The sequence below is a fragment of the Orycteropus afer genome, unplaced genomic scaffold (genome assembly GCF_000298275.1).
Source record: "Orycteropus afer afer isolate SDZICR_OR568_19922 unplaced genomic scaffold, OryAfe1.0 scaffold00072, whole genome shotgun sequence".
Lineage (NCBI taxonomy): Eukaryota > Metazoa > Chordata > Mammalia > Tubulidentata > Orycteropodidae > Orycteropus > Orycteropus afer.
Genome location: NW_006921659.1, coordinates 4,213,424 through 4,228,175, shown reverse-complemented (window position 1 = coordinate 4,228,175; position 14,752 = coordinate 4,213,424). Strand labels below are relative to the sequence as shown.

The 14,752-nt window shown below is 39.4% G+C and overlaps 1 protein-coding gene across 1 annotated transcript in view; it reads left to right on the top strand.

Annotated features, from left to right (window-relative positions):
- Positions 1–3,467: 3,467 nt before the first annotated feature.
- The window catches only part of ARMC2 (armadillo repeat containing 2), a 158,503-nt gene continuing 147,218 nt past the window's right edge, over positions 3,468–14,752 (top strand). The window contains exons 1-2 of the mRNA XM_007940821.1: positions 3,468–3,685; positions 5,310–5,382. Of these exons, the coding sequence (XP_007939012.1) occupies positions 3,468–3,685; positions 5,310–5,382 (291 nt within the window). The remainder of the gene's footprint in view (positions 3,686–5,309; positions 5,383–14,752) is intronic.

Here is a 14,752-nt window from a genome sequence, read left to right as displayed (position 1 = left end):
GGGTTTGAACCGTCAGCCTTCTGGTTAGCAGTCAAGTGCCTTAGCCACTATGCTACCAGAGCTTCCTAATAAATACTAGTAGAATGAATTTGCTCCAATTGCCAGGAGAATTTTTGTAAGGTTAAAATTTCTGTGTTACTGTTGTGTCCTCGGTGGCACAAATGGTTTATACTTGACTAACCAAAAGGTTGGCACCACAGACGAAGGGCATGTCAGTCTGATTCCATAAAATTGTAGCCAAGAAAACCCTAAGTGTGCTGGAATCAACTCGACAGCAATAGGGTTTGGTTTTTCTCTTTGTTTCATTGTGTTATAGTTCAGGCATTCTTTGCTATAAGTGGGCAAGCTTGCAAACTCTGAGTTGTTTTTCAAGTTGATTAAAAGCCATCTATAGTAAGAATTTGTAATTTAACAATTATAAAGAAAAAACATTCTCCATCCCCCCAAAATAACCAATTTCTAATTCAGTTCACTTGCATTATTGAACATTTCCATGTTTGATTTATTTAATGAAATATTACTATAAAAATAATGTTAATTATTAACTGGGCAAATCTTACATAATTGAGCCAGTTTCTCCCAGTAATGGAATATTACTATAAAAATAATGTTAATTATTAACTGGGCAAATCTTACATAATTGAGCCAGTTTCTCCCAGTTAAAGTGAGATTTGGGGAAAAGAAGAAGGAGAAAGAATGTTGTATTGGAATTTATGGTAAAAATTTATAGAAAAATCATTTTAAGGTCATTATCTACACTGTTTCCACCACTATTTTCTTACAGTATAATTTCCTTTGTGCCCAAATAATTCACAGAATTCTTAGCATTTGACCTGAGTAAATGTTCCTGCTGAAAGAGTATAGTTCTCAGTGCAAGCTAGACTATACCGTGGAGAACCTTCAGTCAAGACCGTGGAGTCCCCAGGTGGTAGAAACGGTTAGGCACTTGACTTCTGACTGAGAAGCTGGCCATTCTAACTCACCCAGAGTCACCTTGCAAGAAAGTCCTATTTATCAGTTTCTGAAAGGTCACATGACCTTGAAAACCCTATGCTGCAACACGTGGGACCAGCTAAGTCAGAATCGACACCATGGCAATTGGTTTGGGTTTGGTTTGTAAGCAATTTCGCATCATGGGACATGAGTTCGTACTGCAATGGACCTTTTAAAAACAAACCAACCTATGATAACTGCTTAATGAGATATTGTGGGCATTGAATTTATATTGTTATGCATCCCAAAATAAATAATTTATAGATATGTATAAAACCCTTTATATATATATTTTAGTAGTTAGCATTGAATTTTTTTAATAAAGAATCAATCATATTGGAAGTGCTAGAAGCAAAATGTACTGGGCTGCCAGAGTTTCTGATAGTTGTATTAATGCACTTAGTTCCAGAGACCTTGCTTAACAAATTCAAAAACCTATAGAGAAAATTCTAAGGATAGCATTGCTTACTCAGTAATTCTCACGGTTTCACTTCAACACCTGCCCTTTCCATATGAAAAGAATGATATATTGTTTATAGTTTTCATCTAAGTCTTTTCCACAACAGACTCTTGAGGAGGGGCTTGGGTAAACTAAACAGATGTTATTCTTGTCTGTTGTTATGGAGCAACTTCATGTATAGAATCATAATGGGGTATATCTTTATTTGCTTAAGGGATCACCTGTTGGTATCTTCCACTTATGGAAATGGAGTCATTTTACTTTCCTTGGGCATATTATCAGCATACAGTTCCCACCCACCTACTCCCCAGAAGTTGTTCCTGAAATTGGGCAGCTGAAATATATGAATCATTTCTAGATCTGTGTCTCCCAAGAGAAGAGAGCTCTGGTGGTGCAGTGGTTAAAGCATTTGGCTGCTAACCAAAAGGCTGGCAGTTTGACCCACAAGCTGCTCCGTGGGAGAAAGATGAGGCAATCTGTTCCTGTGAAGATTTACAGCCCTGGAAAACCTATGAGGCAGTTCTGGTCTGACCTATAGAGTTGCTATGAGTTGGAATCTACTCAACGGCAGTGGGTTTGGTCCTGGTGATCTCCCTAGAGCTGTAACATTTTTTAGAGGATTAGAGTTTTTGTTCTGTTTTGTTTTTAATGAAAACCTAATGCCATATACTGATTAGAATTAAATGTTTAAAAAGAGTTTAAAGCTGTCAGAGGTGTCTTGCTATGTTATCCAGCCCTCCACGGGAATACACCAGCATTTGAGAAGAATCTGCATTTTCATGGCTCTTGTGCAGGACTTTAGCTTTTTAAAAAAAAAAAAAATTATTGAAATATAATTTATGTACAGTGAAATACACAAAACTAAAGTGACATGGGTCAATTCATTTTTTTTTTCAGTATTCGTTTCCCTCCCCTCCCACCCCTGGTAACCAACAAAGAAAATTACCTTCCATATATAAACCTTTCTTTGACTTTTTATAATAATGAACTAATACTGTGTTTAGGATCTCTGGTAGCATAGTGCCTAAGGCACTTGACTGATAACCAGAAGGCTGGCGGTTCAAACCCACCAGCCACTCCTTGGAAGGAAGGTTGGGCAATCTACTTCCGTAAGTGATACTGCCTCGACAGCCCAAGGAGGGGTTGCTATGAGTCGGGTCTGACTCGACTGCACATAACAACAACACCACAATACTATATTTGTCCTTCTGTGATTGACTTATTTCCTCCAAGTTCACCCATGTTGTGTGGTGTTTTGCAGATTCTACATTATTCTTTAGTGTTGCATAGTATTCCATTGTGTGTGTGTATGTACCATAGTTTGGTTGTCCATTCTTCTGTTGTTGGGCATCTAGATTTTTTCCCTCTTTTTGCTATTATAAATGGTGCTGTGATGAACATGCATGTGCATATTATCTGTTCTTGCCCTGGCTCTCACTGCTTTAGGGTATATGCCTAGTATTGGGAGCACTTTAACTTTTCAAATGAGGAAAAAGGCCTGGGAAGGGACCGCTGTGCTATTGCTACTTGATATATATTCATCTCAGACACTAGCTGAGATTAAAGGGGATTTGAATCAACTCATATAAATGTGGAGTGAAGAAAAGGAAAGTTTAGTTAATTTTTTAACAGAACCCCTTTTAGATTGGTGGATATGAGGCAATTCCCTCTCCTATTCTGTTGCCTATCGTGATGTATCTTCTTTCTCCTCAAGAGTTAGTTTTCTTCCTGGGCCTCTTCCCTGCACACCTTCTTCCTCAATCATGTGCATAGGCATAACCGTACAGATAGCTTTGAGAGCTGTTCCTGACCTTCTAGACCTTCTAACTGCTGTATTTTTTAAATTAAAAATGGTTGATGATCATTTCAAATTGAATATAGTGCAGTGTTTAAGCTACTATGGGTAGGTTTAAGCACTTCTGTCTAAACTATTGGATAAAAATAGTTGATGGTTTGTACCATACATTTGCAGCGTGTGGTGTCAACCTGAAGAACGTTACCTTTAAAAGGAACGATGCTGTCTCCAAGTGATAAAAAGTTAGAAAAGCTGGATCCGTTTTATCGACCCTCAATGTCCAAGCAGAAGACCAGTGCAGAAATCATAAGCGAAGCTCGAAATGCGCTAAGAACAGTTAGAACTCAAAGGCCGTTTACACCACAGGAGGACCAAAGAAAGCTGTTTGGACCTGCATCTTCAAGAACACCAGAAAATCGACCTTCCTCCTCCTTCAGGTATTTGACATTTCTCTTACATGCACTTTCAGACGTTTAAACCACCAAATGACGTTTCCCTTTAATTCTGGTTTTAGATGGTTGTTTTCTAAGTTTGACTTCTGCTAATTATGTCCCAGGGGACCCTGGGTGGGGCAAACTGCTAACACGCTCAGCTGCTAACCTAACTGAGAGGCTGAGGTCTTAGTTCATCCAGAGGTGCCTTGGAAGAAAGGCTTGGCCGTCTGCTTCTGAAAACTCAGCCACTGAAAACCCAATAGAGCACAGTTCTACCCTGCCACACTTGTGGTTGACAGGAGTTGGAGTCGACTCCATGGCAACTGGTTAATTATGCACTTTGTACTGCTCAATATTCCTAACAGTAATCCTAGACCTTGGGTCTAAAAAGTTGCTTTGGGTTGAAATAGTTAATAGTGGTTGTCATATCAGCTTTATGAAGCTGACAAAAATCACTACATACATTTCTTTTTATTATTCAATGTTTTTAATTCTCTTAAAAGCAGTGGAAAGACTTTTTTTTTAACTTTTGTTGTGATTTGGGTGAAAGTTTACAGAGCAAATTCGTTTTCCATACAGCATTTCATACACATTTTGTTTCATGATATTGACTGCAATTCCTCATAATGTAACAGCTCTCTTCTCACTTCCTCCCTATAGTCACTTCTCTGTGTCTTTCTTTCCCATGCATTCCTACCCCCTGAGCTAGCTCCCTGTGCAAATACTACCCGTCTGTTCTCCCATGATTGATCATTCTAGGGAGTGTATCCACCTGATGTAAATGTTGAGCCTATACACCTGTCTGTGTTTTGTCTGGAAGCCACAGGAGTGAGTTCAGTTCCAGATTTGAAGGGTGACTAGGGGCCATAGTCTCAAGGGTCTCATCAGGCTCTATCATACCTGTAAACCTGATCTTTTTTTTATGATTTTGAGTTTTGTTCCACATGTTCTCCCATCTATCCAGGATCCTCCTGCATTGGTCCCTTTCCTGGTGGTTGACAGTGGTAGCTGGGCACCATCTAGTTCTTCTGGCCTCTTGGTTATATAGGCTGAGGATCACATGGTCTGCTAGTCCTTTGGATCAATTGTTTCCATGTGTCTTTGGTTTGCTTCATTCTTCCTTGCTCTGAACAAGGAGAGACCCATTGCTGTATCTAGATGGCCACTTGCAAGCTTTAAAGATCCCAGTCGTTACTCACCAAAGTAGGATGTAGAACAGTGCTTTTGTGTAGTATGTTATGCCAGCTGAGCTTGACATCCCCCTGCGATCATGGTTCTGAGCCCACAGGCCCAACAACTCGCTTCATCAAGGTGGTTGACTGTGCCTGAGAAGTTATCATAACTTTGCCCTGTTAGTTCTCGGAAACCCAAGGAGGGGTCGCTATGAGTTGGATCCAACTCCATGGCAATGAGTGTGGTTTTGGTTTTATAGCATATACAAATACATATGTAGATATCATCTTGGTAATAAGATGTTTTAAGTACTGTAGTATTTTAAAACTAGCTTCTTCCTCAAGACTTATTTGTTGAATGTTTTGTTTTTTTGGTAGAGTTAACTGAGGTAGACTAATAATAAAGGAAAATAATTATTCACAAACTAATGCTTCTTCATGTTGTCTTTTGCTAGCCTCCATGCATCCAGTTTTGAATCGTCTGATTCAAGGCCTATCTCTGGTGCACGTCTCAGTCCACTTGAACTTGTGAGTACTTTGCATTACCTAGAGTGTTGTGAAATGAACTTGGCCAAAAAGACTTGGCATCAGCACTTAAATATTCCAAGACAGTTATCAAACAGACCTAAATGTACTAATTATTTAATGTGAGAGTAGCTTTTATTCTTTACATAGATTAGTATCTAATGAAAACCTCTATAATGTAGCTATAGTTTGGTAATTTAAAAAATACCTAGTAAGTTGATGAGCAGAGTGTATAATGATTTATACACATACAAGTTATTTTAAACAGTTAAAATGTATGTTGTTGTTGTTGTTGTTATTTGCCGTCGAGGCGGCCCCGACTCATAGCGAACCCTCCTTGGGTTTCCGAGGCAGTATCACTACGGAAGTAGGATTGCCCAACCTTCCTTCCGAGGAGTGGCTGGTGGGTTTGAACCGCCAGCCTTCTGGTTAGCAGTCAAGTGCCTTAGGCACTATGCTACCAGAATGTATACATAAATTATTTGTATATGCACAGAAAGAGTGCAATATTTCTACATGATTTATTACAAAAATTTCGGCAGTTTCCTGTCTTCTATTCTTCATTCTCCCCTCCCTAGTGGCTCCCACTTTAAACTCTCTTGGCACATTCTTTTGGTATTTACATCCAAACTTCTGAATGACACATTGTCTTGCTGCCCCCTGATTGTGAGCTTTAGAACTGATCTGATGACTCCCCACTAAGGAAGACAAGGCTTTAGCTCTTTTCTCTGCTGTCATCCCCACCACACATTCACCCTTTCTGCCCTGCTGCTATGTCCAGTTCAGAGGTATTATTATTTTGGTTAGATCTGTTTTTTCTATGATTATATAAACTCTGCTCACAGGTGAGCCTTGAATTCACGATGATTAATTATGCTTGCTTCTCCTTCTCTGTACTCCTTTTTGTTTTTCCTGGCATTAATAATGGTCTTGCTTTTTACAGTTTTTTTTAAATTTACATGTTACAATTTCAATGCTGAACTCTTGCAGCAGTGGTCCACATCTCCTCGGTATGTTTAGGTGTATAAGGTACACTATCGAGTCCATCTCCTTGGACAGCTCTCCACACGTCCTTCCTTCAGGACCGATGCTCTTGGCATCTAGTGCACAGCTCTTCTCTACCCCCTCCCCATCATCTCATGGAGGTGCTCCTGTTTCCTGTACCCCAATTCATCCTCTTTTTTGATTTACTCTGGTTTTGGTGGAACATTTCCTCTTATAGCTTCCTTTTTGTGTGATTTTTAAAATACTTTATTTTTGTTGTTAATTATTGAAAATATACACAGCAAAACTTACATTAATTCAGCAACTTCTACACATACAATTCGGTGACATTGAGTACTATCCAAATTACTCCTCTACCATTAACATAAATTCACTGCCCCTCCACACTTCGTGTCTAAACTTTCAGGTTGCTGTTGACAATTTGATTGCATGTAGATAATTTTTGAAAAGAGCACAATGAAAAGAAAAAAGAGTACAGTGTTCAAGGAAGACATTCTTTATTACTTAAGTTAACCATTGTTTGGTTTAAAGAAGACTTCAGGGGATATTTTTAGTTTAAGATTTAGAAACTATCTCAGGCCTCCAATAGCTTCTTGAGAAAGGTGCTTTGGAAGTAACTTATTTGAGGCCTCGATTCCTGTTTTCTTCCCTAGAAGTTTGCAGCATTTTTCTCTTTGTTCCCAATGATAATGGGTCTTCATGTGGGTCCATGTTAGTATATTGTGCTGGGTGTTAGAAGGGCTGTTGCAGTGTAGAATCTTGTGCCCTTCAGCACTGAGAATTGTCCTTAAATTATTTTGATGGTGTCATCCCATTTTTTTGCTCTATTTGTTCTTTTTTAAATTTATTATTCAGATAGGCTCTCCTGGACCAGAACTTCAAATTTTTTATTTTCTTTTTTCTGTTTCTCATCTTCCTTTTTCGGAAGAGACTCTATCTTCTAATCCCTTTGTTGAGTTTTTTTCATTCATGCTGTCATATTTTTAATTTTCGAAAGCTCTTTCCTTTTATTTAACTGATCCTTATTTCATGTAGTGTCCTGTTCTTGTTTCATGATTGCAGCATCTTATCTGAGTATATTAATGAGAGTTTTGACTTTTAATTATGTTTTGTTCTCCCTTTTTAGCCTTTCTTGCATTTTTAGTGTTTATTTCAGTCTCTGTTTTATACATTAGAAACTCTCCTCTAATGCCTCATGTTTCTTGTTTGCCTGCTCTTATTTGAGAGTGGGGAGCACATGGATGAGGTTGATCAGCCCATGAGTGTACCTACAGTGTACCTACCACACCTATGTTTAGGGAGACCTAGTTAGCCTGTGTTGTTGGTGAAACCCTTGATGGCAGGATCGTTTGGGTTTTCCTCTTAGGCTAGTCAGATTCCCAATAAAAGAACTATTTTCCAAGCTCTTGCCTGAGGATAAAAGCTGATTGCTAGTTTCTGGAAGCCAGGTAGGGGGAGATTATAGGGGCAGCTGGCATTCAATATGTAAATACTTATTGATATCTATGTTTACAATAAGGTTCTCTTACTCTCAACTGTACCTGGTTATCCCAGTTCAGGGACTCTCTTCTGTAGAGGAAAAAGCTGCTATCTTCTCATGGAGTCAGTATCCTGATTGCATGGAGCAGGGAGGGATGCTAATACTTCATAAGCAGACTTCAGCCAATCCTCCTTATTTTAGCCATTCCTTCCCCTATGTTCCTGCTTCCAGAAGTACCTAGTGATACCAGTCTTTAGGCTTTTGAAGAATTGTGGTATCCATCAAACTGTTTCTCAGTTTTTATTGCTGTATATGTGTGTGAATGTTTGTGTGTGTGTGTGTGTATGTGTGTTTGACAAACTATTTGGAAGTAGGTTGCAGGCATTATGAGACTTCATCCATAAAAATTTAAGTATGCATCTCATATGAGTCAGGACATTCCCCTACATAATTACAATACCATTACCACAGCTAAGAAAATTTACGTTAACTCAGTAATACCATTTAATGTATATCCCATATCCAAATGACCCCAGTTATCTCAAAATGTATCTTATCTTTTTATTTTTAAAGTACTTCCCAACAGGACTCTGTGAAGAAGCTTAGAATAGTTCTTATATTACACATGACAAAAATGATAATAATGATTTAGTTGCCTGTGAACTGATACCAAACCAAACCAAACACACTGCTATGGAGTTGGCTCTGACTCATAGTGACTCCTCCTTGGGTTTCCAAGACTGTATCACTGCGGAAGTAGATTTCCCAGTCTTCCTTCCAAGGAGTGGCTAGTGGGTTTGAACTGCCGGCCTTCTGGTTAGCACTCAAATGAACTGATAGGCAGCGAATAATTTCCAAAGAGTTGTTGGTACATAACCTCTTGCACCTACAACCTTGGAAACCACATGAGTCTGAGACAGCTACTGTGTGAGTGTCTGGGTTTGGCAGCCCTGTGGGTCTACTTTACTGTAGAGTGGCTCTTTTTTCAGCACTCTACAATTTGACACCTATGGGTTGTTTTTAGTATTATTGTAGCTCTGATGGCGTAGTGCCTAAGGCATTTAGCTGCTAACCAGAAGGCTGGCAGTTCAAACCCACCAGCCACTTCTCAGGAGGAAGATTAAGCAATCTACTTCCATAGAGGTACTGCCTTGGAAACCCAAGAAGGGGTCACTGTGAGTCACAATCGACTCGATGGCAGTGAGTAGATTTTTTGGACTCACTCCATTTTGTCCTACTCTTTCCCAAAAATCTTTATTTCTGGATTAGGTGTTGGGCTAATACTGGCATTTGTCTCTCTTTAGGGAGTCTCTGACTGATGCAAACAATTAAAGGCAGGACTACTAACCAAAAGTTGGTGGTTCAGACCCACCATAGAGTTGGAATTGACTTGATGATAACTGGTTTGGTTTTAGTTTCTCTTTAGGGTCATTGGAATTAAATTTATTTACTGCAGAATAGTTGGGTTCCATATTCAAAGGAAAAGTAAGCTAACAAATCCTCATTAAAGTAAAATGATTCCTTTAGTTTAACTTTTTTTGTTGTTGTTATAATGGATTATATAAGAGTCTTGAGTTTGTTTCATTTTGAAAAATGGTTAAAATTTGAGGCTTCCAGTCAAAAAATTCTGAAAATGGTCTCCAAATATCTGTCCCTCCACCTTTTTTCTTTTCTATTTCACCTTTATGAGCTCTTTGCTCTGGTAGCCACTAAATTGACAAAAGGGAAGATAAAAGGCAATAGGAATGAAGGGAAAGGGAGTGGGTGAAAGGAGAAACTGGAGGGAGGTGAGAGAGAGAGAGGGAGAGGGTGACTCATAGTTAAGGGACGCTCTTGGTAAAGAGTCTGTGAAGAAGACCTAACCAATTGAATAGTCATACTTTTTGAATCTCGGACCCTTTCTCAGACTGGTTTGCCTATTACTCAACCAGCAGTCCATTAGGGAAGAAGGAACCCAGAGAGCAGCCCATTTAGCTCCTCCATTTAACGGATTAGCTAAACTCTTTGCTCCTGTACACTCCTATCTGGCCTGCATGGCCCCCACACCCCCCAGCAGGCAGTGGGCTTCCCACACTCCAAATGCCCAGGGCTTCTAAGAATGATGGAGAGTAATGTACCTACTTCCTGGCTGCTCTGACCCTAGCCCACTGGCCTGACTGGCTCACTGAGTTTCCACTAGCACCTGCAGTGATACACATGGGAGAAAAGCACTGTAATGTGCAGTCTTCAATCAGCATCTGTCCTGCCTTCTGTACACTTATGCCTGGGTACATCTTCTTTCTTTCTCGGCACCTCCCCACCTTCCCACCACAGCTCTGAGATGTCAGGTAGTTGGGTGGTAGCCATTCCTATTTTCATTCTGCTACTCTGTTTAGCTGGTGTTTGGATTTATGTACACAAGAGCTGCTGCTCTCATACTTCGGAGTGTAACGATTAGGAAAAGAGATGTGACCATGTGAATAAATAGGGCATTTTGCCTTTCATCATTATCATTGTCACAAAAGAATTCTCCGTTTCCTACACTTGTTTCCGAGGCAGTAACTCCACATAAGTAGATTGCTCTGTCTTCTTTCTGAGGAGTGGCTGGTGGGTTTGAACCACCAGCCTTCTGGTTAGCAGTCAAAGGCCTCAGGTACCACACCACCAGAGCTCCCAAACTTATAAAGCCCAGTTATTTAAGCTACAAGGATTTTATTAAATTTGTATTAACATAGTGAAACAACTCAAATCATAAGAGTATTTAAAAAAAAAAAAAAACACTCACTGCTGTCGAGTTGTTTCTGACTCATAGCGATCCCTCCTTGGGTTTCCAAGTAGTATCTCTATGGAAGTAGATTGCTCAGTCTTTCTTCCAAGGAGTGCGTGATGGGTTTGAACCCTTAGCCTTCTGATTAGCAATCAAATGCCTTAGGATACAAGCTAAATCAACATTCAAAAAAACCCACATATAGATCACTACCAGCACCCCAGAAATCCTCCTCCTCTCTCCTTTAGTCACTGTCCCCCATATAGGGTAACTATTATCCTCACTTCCAACAACACAGATTAGTTTGGGCTATTTTTTATATTTAATATGAACCAAGTTCCAAATATTTGACAAATTAAACAAAAATGAGTATATTTTTTAAAGAAAGGAACTTAGAAACCCATATATACCTTGGGGATAGGGGTCAATCCAGAATAAGAAAAAATAATGAGAATGTCAAAACAGTTTTTTTTCCCCTATCGCTATTTCTGAAGCAAATGCCAACATTACAGCAGCGAGTCACATGCTGAGAGTGACAGAGTTGCCCAGAGTACATGCGGAGAAAATCATAGGAATAGAAATGCACAGAGAATTGCCAAATCTCAAAGGTTTTATGTTTGGGAGAATTTTTAATATTTGATTTCTGACTCCCAAGAGACCTTTTATTGTGATGTGTATGTGTGTCTGTAGGAGCTCTGGTAGCATAGTGGCTAAGACACTTGCCTGCTAACCAGATGGCTGGCGGTTCAAACCCACCAGCCACTCCTTGGAAGGAAGGTTGGGCAATCCTACTTCTGTAGTGATAATGCCTTGGAAACCCAAGGAGGGGTCGCTATGAGTCGGGTTTGACTTGACAGCACATAACAACAACAACAACAACATGTGTGTCCGTGTTCTTTTGCTTTACAAATTAATTCACGAGCAACTTCACTTCTGAGATGGAATGCCATCAGCTCTCTTTTCCAGTCTTCTCGTAATGCGGGAGGTGGCCCTAACCTTCCTATCCAGTGATCCTGAGGAGGAGTATCAGACGGTGGTCATGGACCATTGTGCCGGCCTAAGAGTCATGGCCAGCCAGATGCTTCAAATGTTCTGTGAATTGCCTCTTCCTTGGTTGGGTTGTTTTATGGACGTAATCTTTCTGTCTTCAGTAGGTTCTTTCCAAGTATCCTTGGTTATAGTCAAGTTACTGATTAGTGTCATGAAACAAAACATGAGGGAGATAAGGTTCTCCGATGAAGATTTACACTTACTTGTAGCATTACTTGTACTTTTAACCAGTTGCCTTCCAGTTGATTTTGACTCATGGGCTACCCAGTGTATGTTACAGTAGCACTGTGCTCCTTAAGGTTTTCAATGGCTGATTTTCATAATGGATCGCTAAGCCTTTGTTCCAAGATGCCTCTGGCTGGACTTGAAGCTCCGGTCTTTAGGTTAGTAGCCACGTGTGTTAGCCATTTGCCACACCCCAGGGCTCCACTTTATAGGGTGAATTTTAAAAGAACATATGTGTGTGTGTGTGTATGTGTATATATACACAGTGGAGCTCTGGTGGCACAGTGCGTAAGGTATTTGACTGCTGACCAGAATGTTGGTGGTACAAACGCACCAGTCACTCTGTAGCAGGAAGACGGGACAGTGTACTTCCATAAAGATTTACTGCCTTGGAAACCCAAGTGAGCTCTTTATGAGTTGAATCAACTTGACGGCAGTGGGTGTGGTTTGTGCCTAAAACATTTGACTGCTGACTAGAAGGCTAGTGATTCAAACCCACCAGCTACTCCATGGAAGGAAGACTGGGCAATCTACTTCCGTAAAGATTTACCACCTTGGAAACCCTAATGGGGTTGCTATGAGTCAGAATCAGTTCGATGGCATTGAGGTTGGGTTTTTTGGGTTTTTTTTTTAATCTCTATCCATCTATATGTTTTTTATTGGTTTTCTTCATAAAAAATAACATTTTGTTCCACAAAATAGAAGAATACTTTCTTTCATGCCAAATTCTACAAAGTGGAAAAGCATTTTGTAGAACTTGGCATGAAAGAAACTGATGTCTTTTTCATAGTTTTCTCTCTTGAAGAATTAAAAATGCTTTGCATAGATCACCTTACATTTTAAGTTGGCCAGCGAGATAAATATGTAAATGGAATAACTGTTTAATTAAATGTCAGGAGTAAATGAAACTAATGTTTTCATTATACAGATAACTAATTTGCACTAGGAAAATAATGCATTGATCAGCGGACAGTTAGGGGGCTTTATCTTGCCAGTAAGAGATGACTCAGTTACTATCTTTTGAGTAAAAATCAACTTTGCAAAACTCTATTTTCCCTTATTAGAAGAACTTTGTTTAATACCCGACTTTTACTTATAAAAACATTTATAACAGTTACGGCGTCTATAAAACAAATCATTTGCTTTATCTACATTATTATTCAGTGTTGTTATTACTATTATTCTCTTTTTCAGTTTCAAGTTTCCTGCAGAGTACAGATATTTTGAGACAAGAAAACTTTGTAATTACATTCAATACTGAGATTATCTTTATGTGTTTCATCTTTCATATTTATTTGTGTCTCAAGCATTTATTTTCCTGTTTGTATCTTTTTCCCATTAGCTTCATAGCCTATGCCACATGTTAATGAATGTTATGCAGCCAGTTGCTGCTGTTAGCTGCCGTTGAGGCTGCCCCAAGCCACGGTGCCTGTGTGCACAACACACTGAAGTGCTGCCGAGTCCTGTACCACGTCCATAAGCAGCTATGGCTTGGACCATTGTGACCCACAGGGCTGGGCGAATTTTCTAAAGTAGATCACCAGGCCTTCCTTCCTAGATCATCTTAGTCTGGAGCGTCTGCTGAAGCCTGTTTAGCATCATAACAACACACAAACCTCCACTGACAGATGGTGATGGTTTTGCATGAGGTGCATTGGCTGGGAATCAAACCCAGATCTCCTGCATGGAAGGCAAAAATTCTCCCACCGAGCCAACACTGTCCCCATTGCAATTAGGGAGACTAAAAGTGAAGTGACTGTTGATTAAACAGTTATACAGACAGATTTATGTGTTATCTCCTTCAGAGTAGGCCCTTCAGGAATCCCATTTTATAAGTATCTTTATTCTAGCAAGGTTGTATCAGAGGCTAGGGCCTTGACTTTTGGGAAGAGTTAAAAGTAGCTTGGAACCAGATTCAATAAGTAAGAGATGAGCAACTTGTGTAGCAAAGAGGGCTAGAATTTCTTAAGCCCCCAGTGTCAGGAATTTTACATACAGCAATTCATTTAGTCCTCTCAATGCCCCTGCTCTGTTGTCTGAATTGTAAAGCTTGAGAAGTTCAGAGCCGTAAATGGCCTGTCCAGGTTCACATAGCTGTTATTAGTATGCTGATTATTTTATTCACCCTTTTGCATTTTTTTTTTAAACAATGTGTCCCTGAAGTATAAAAATAATTTTTCTTGTCTGCTTTATAAACAAATTCTGGATGTAAATGAGCAAGAGGAAATAAAAAAATATTTTGAAGAATGTTGTAATTATTGAAGTAAATAACTTCTTGGAGGAAAACTCTAATACAGATGTCTATGTTCCATTAATGTATATGAGAAAACAAGTGTTTTAGATTACGGGTCATGCATGATAGATGACCTTACCTACTTTTTTCAAATTATCTGACTTGAATTTTGTACTGGGTTTTAAATATGTTTTTGGCTTTGATTAACTTCTCTGTGGAGTGATTGATTTCACATACTATGGAAGTAACTTTAGGAACTGTACTTTGATTATTTTTGGTCAGACAGCTAAAAGCCCTTGCTGCCATAAGATTGCTTTTTCATAGACAATTAATAATACAAAAGTTGGAGACAGGAGGGATGGGACTACCAAACTACACCATGAGATTCTGGTCCTGGGTGGAGGCTGTCACCGTGTGGAGGCTAGAGCAGAGAGAGCTCTGGGTGGCACAGTGCTTGGTGCAGGTATTTTTACAGTCTTTTAAGGCACTGGAATTATGCCAGTAATATTTGTTTTTTCCTTGAAGGTATCAGCATAGGGTTCTTGAGATGTAGTGAATGGAACATTTTTCTATGATAATTTCAAGATAACTTCTTGCTTATGCTTTGTGACTTTTTTTTTTTTTAGGATTTGGG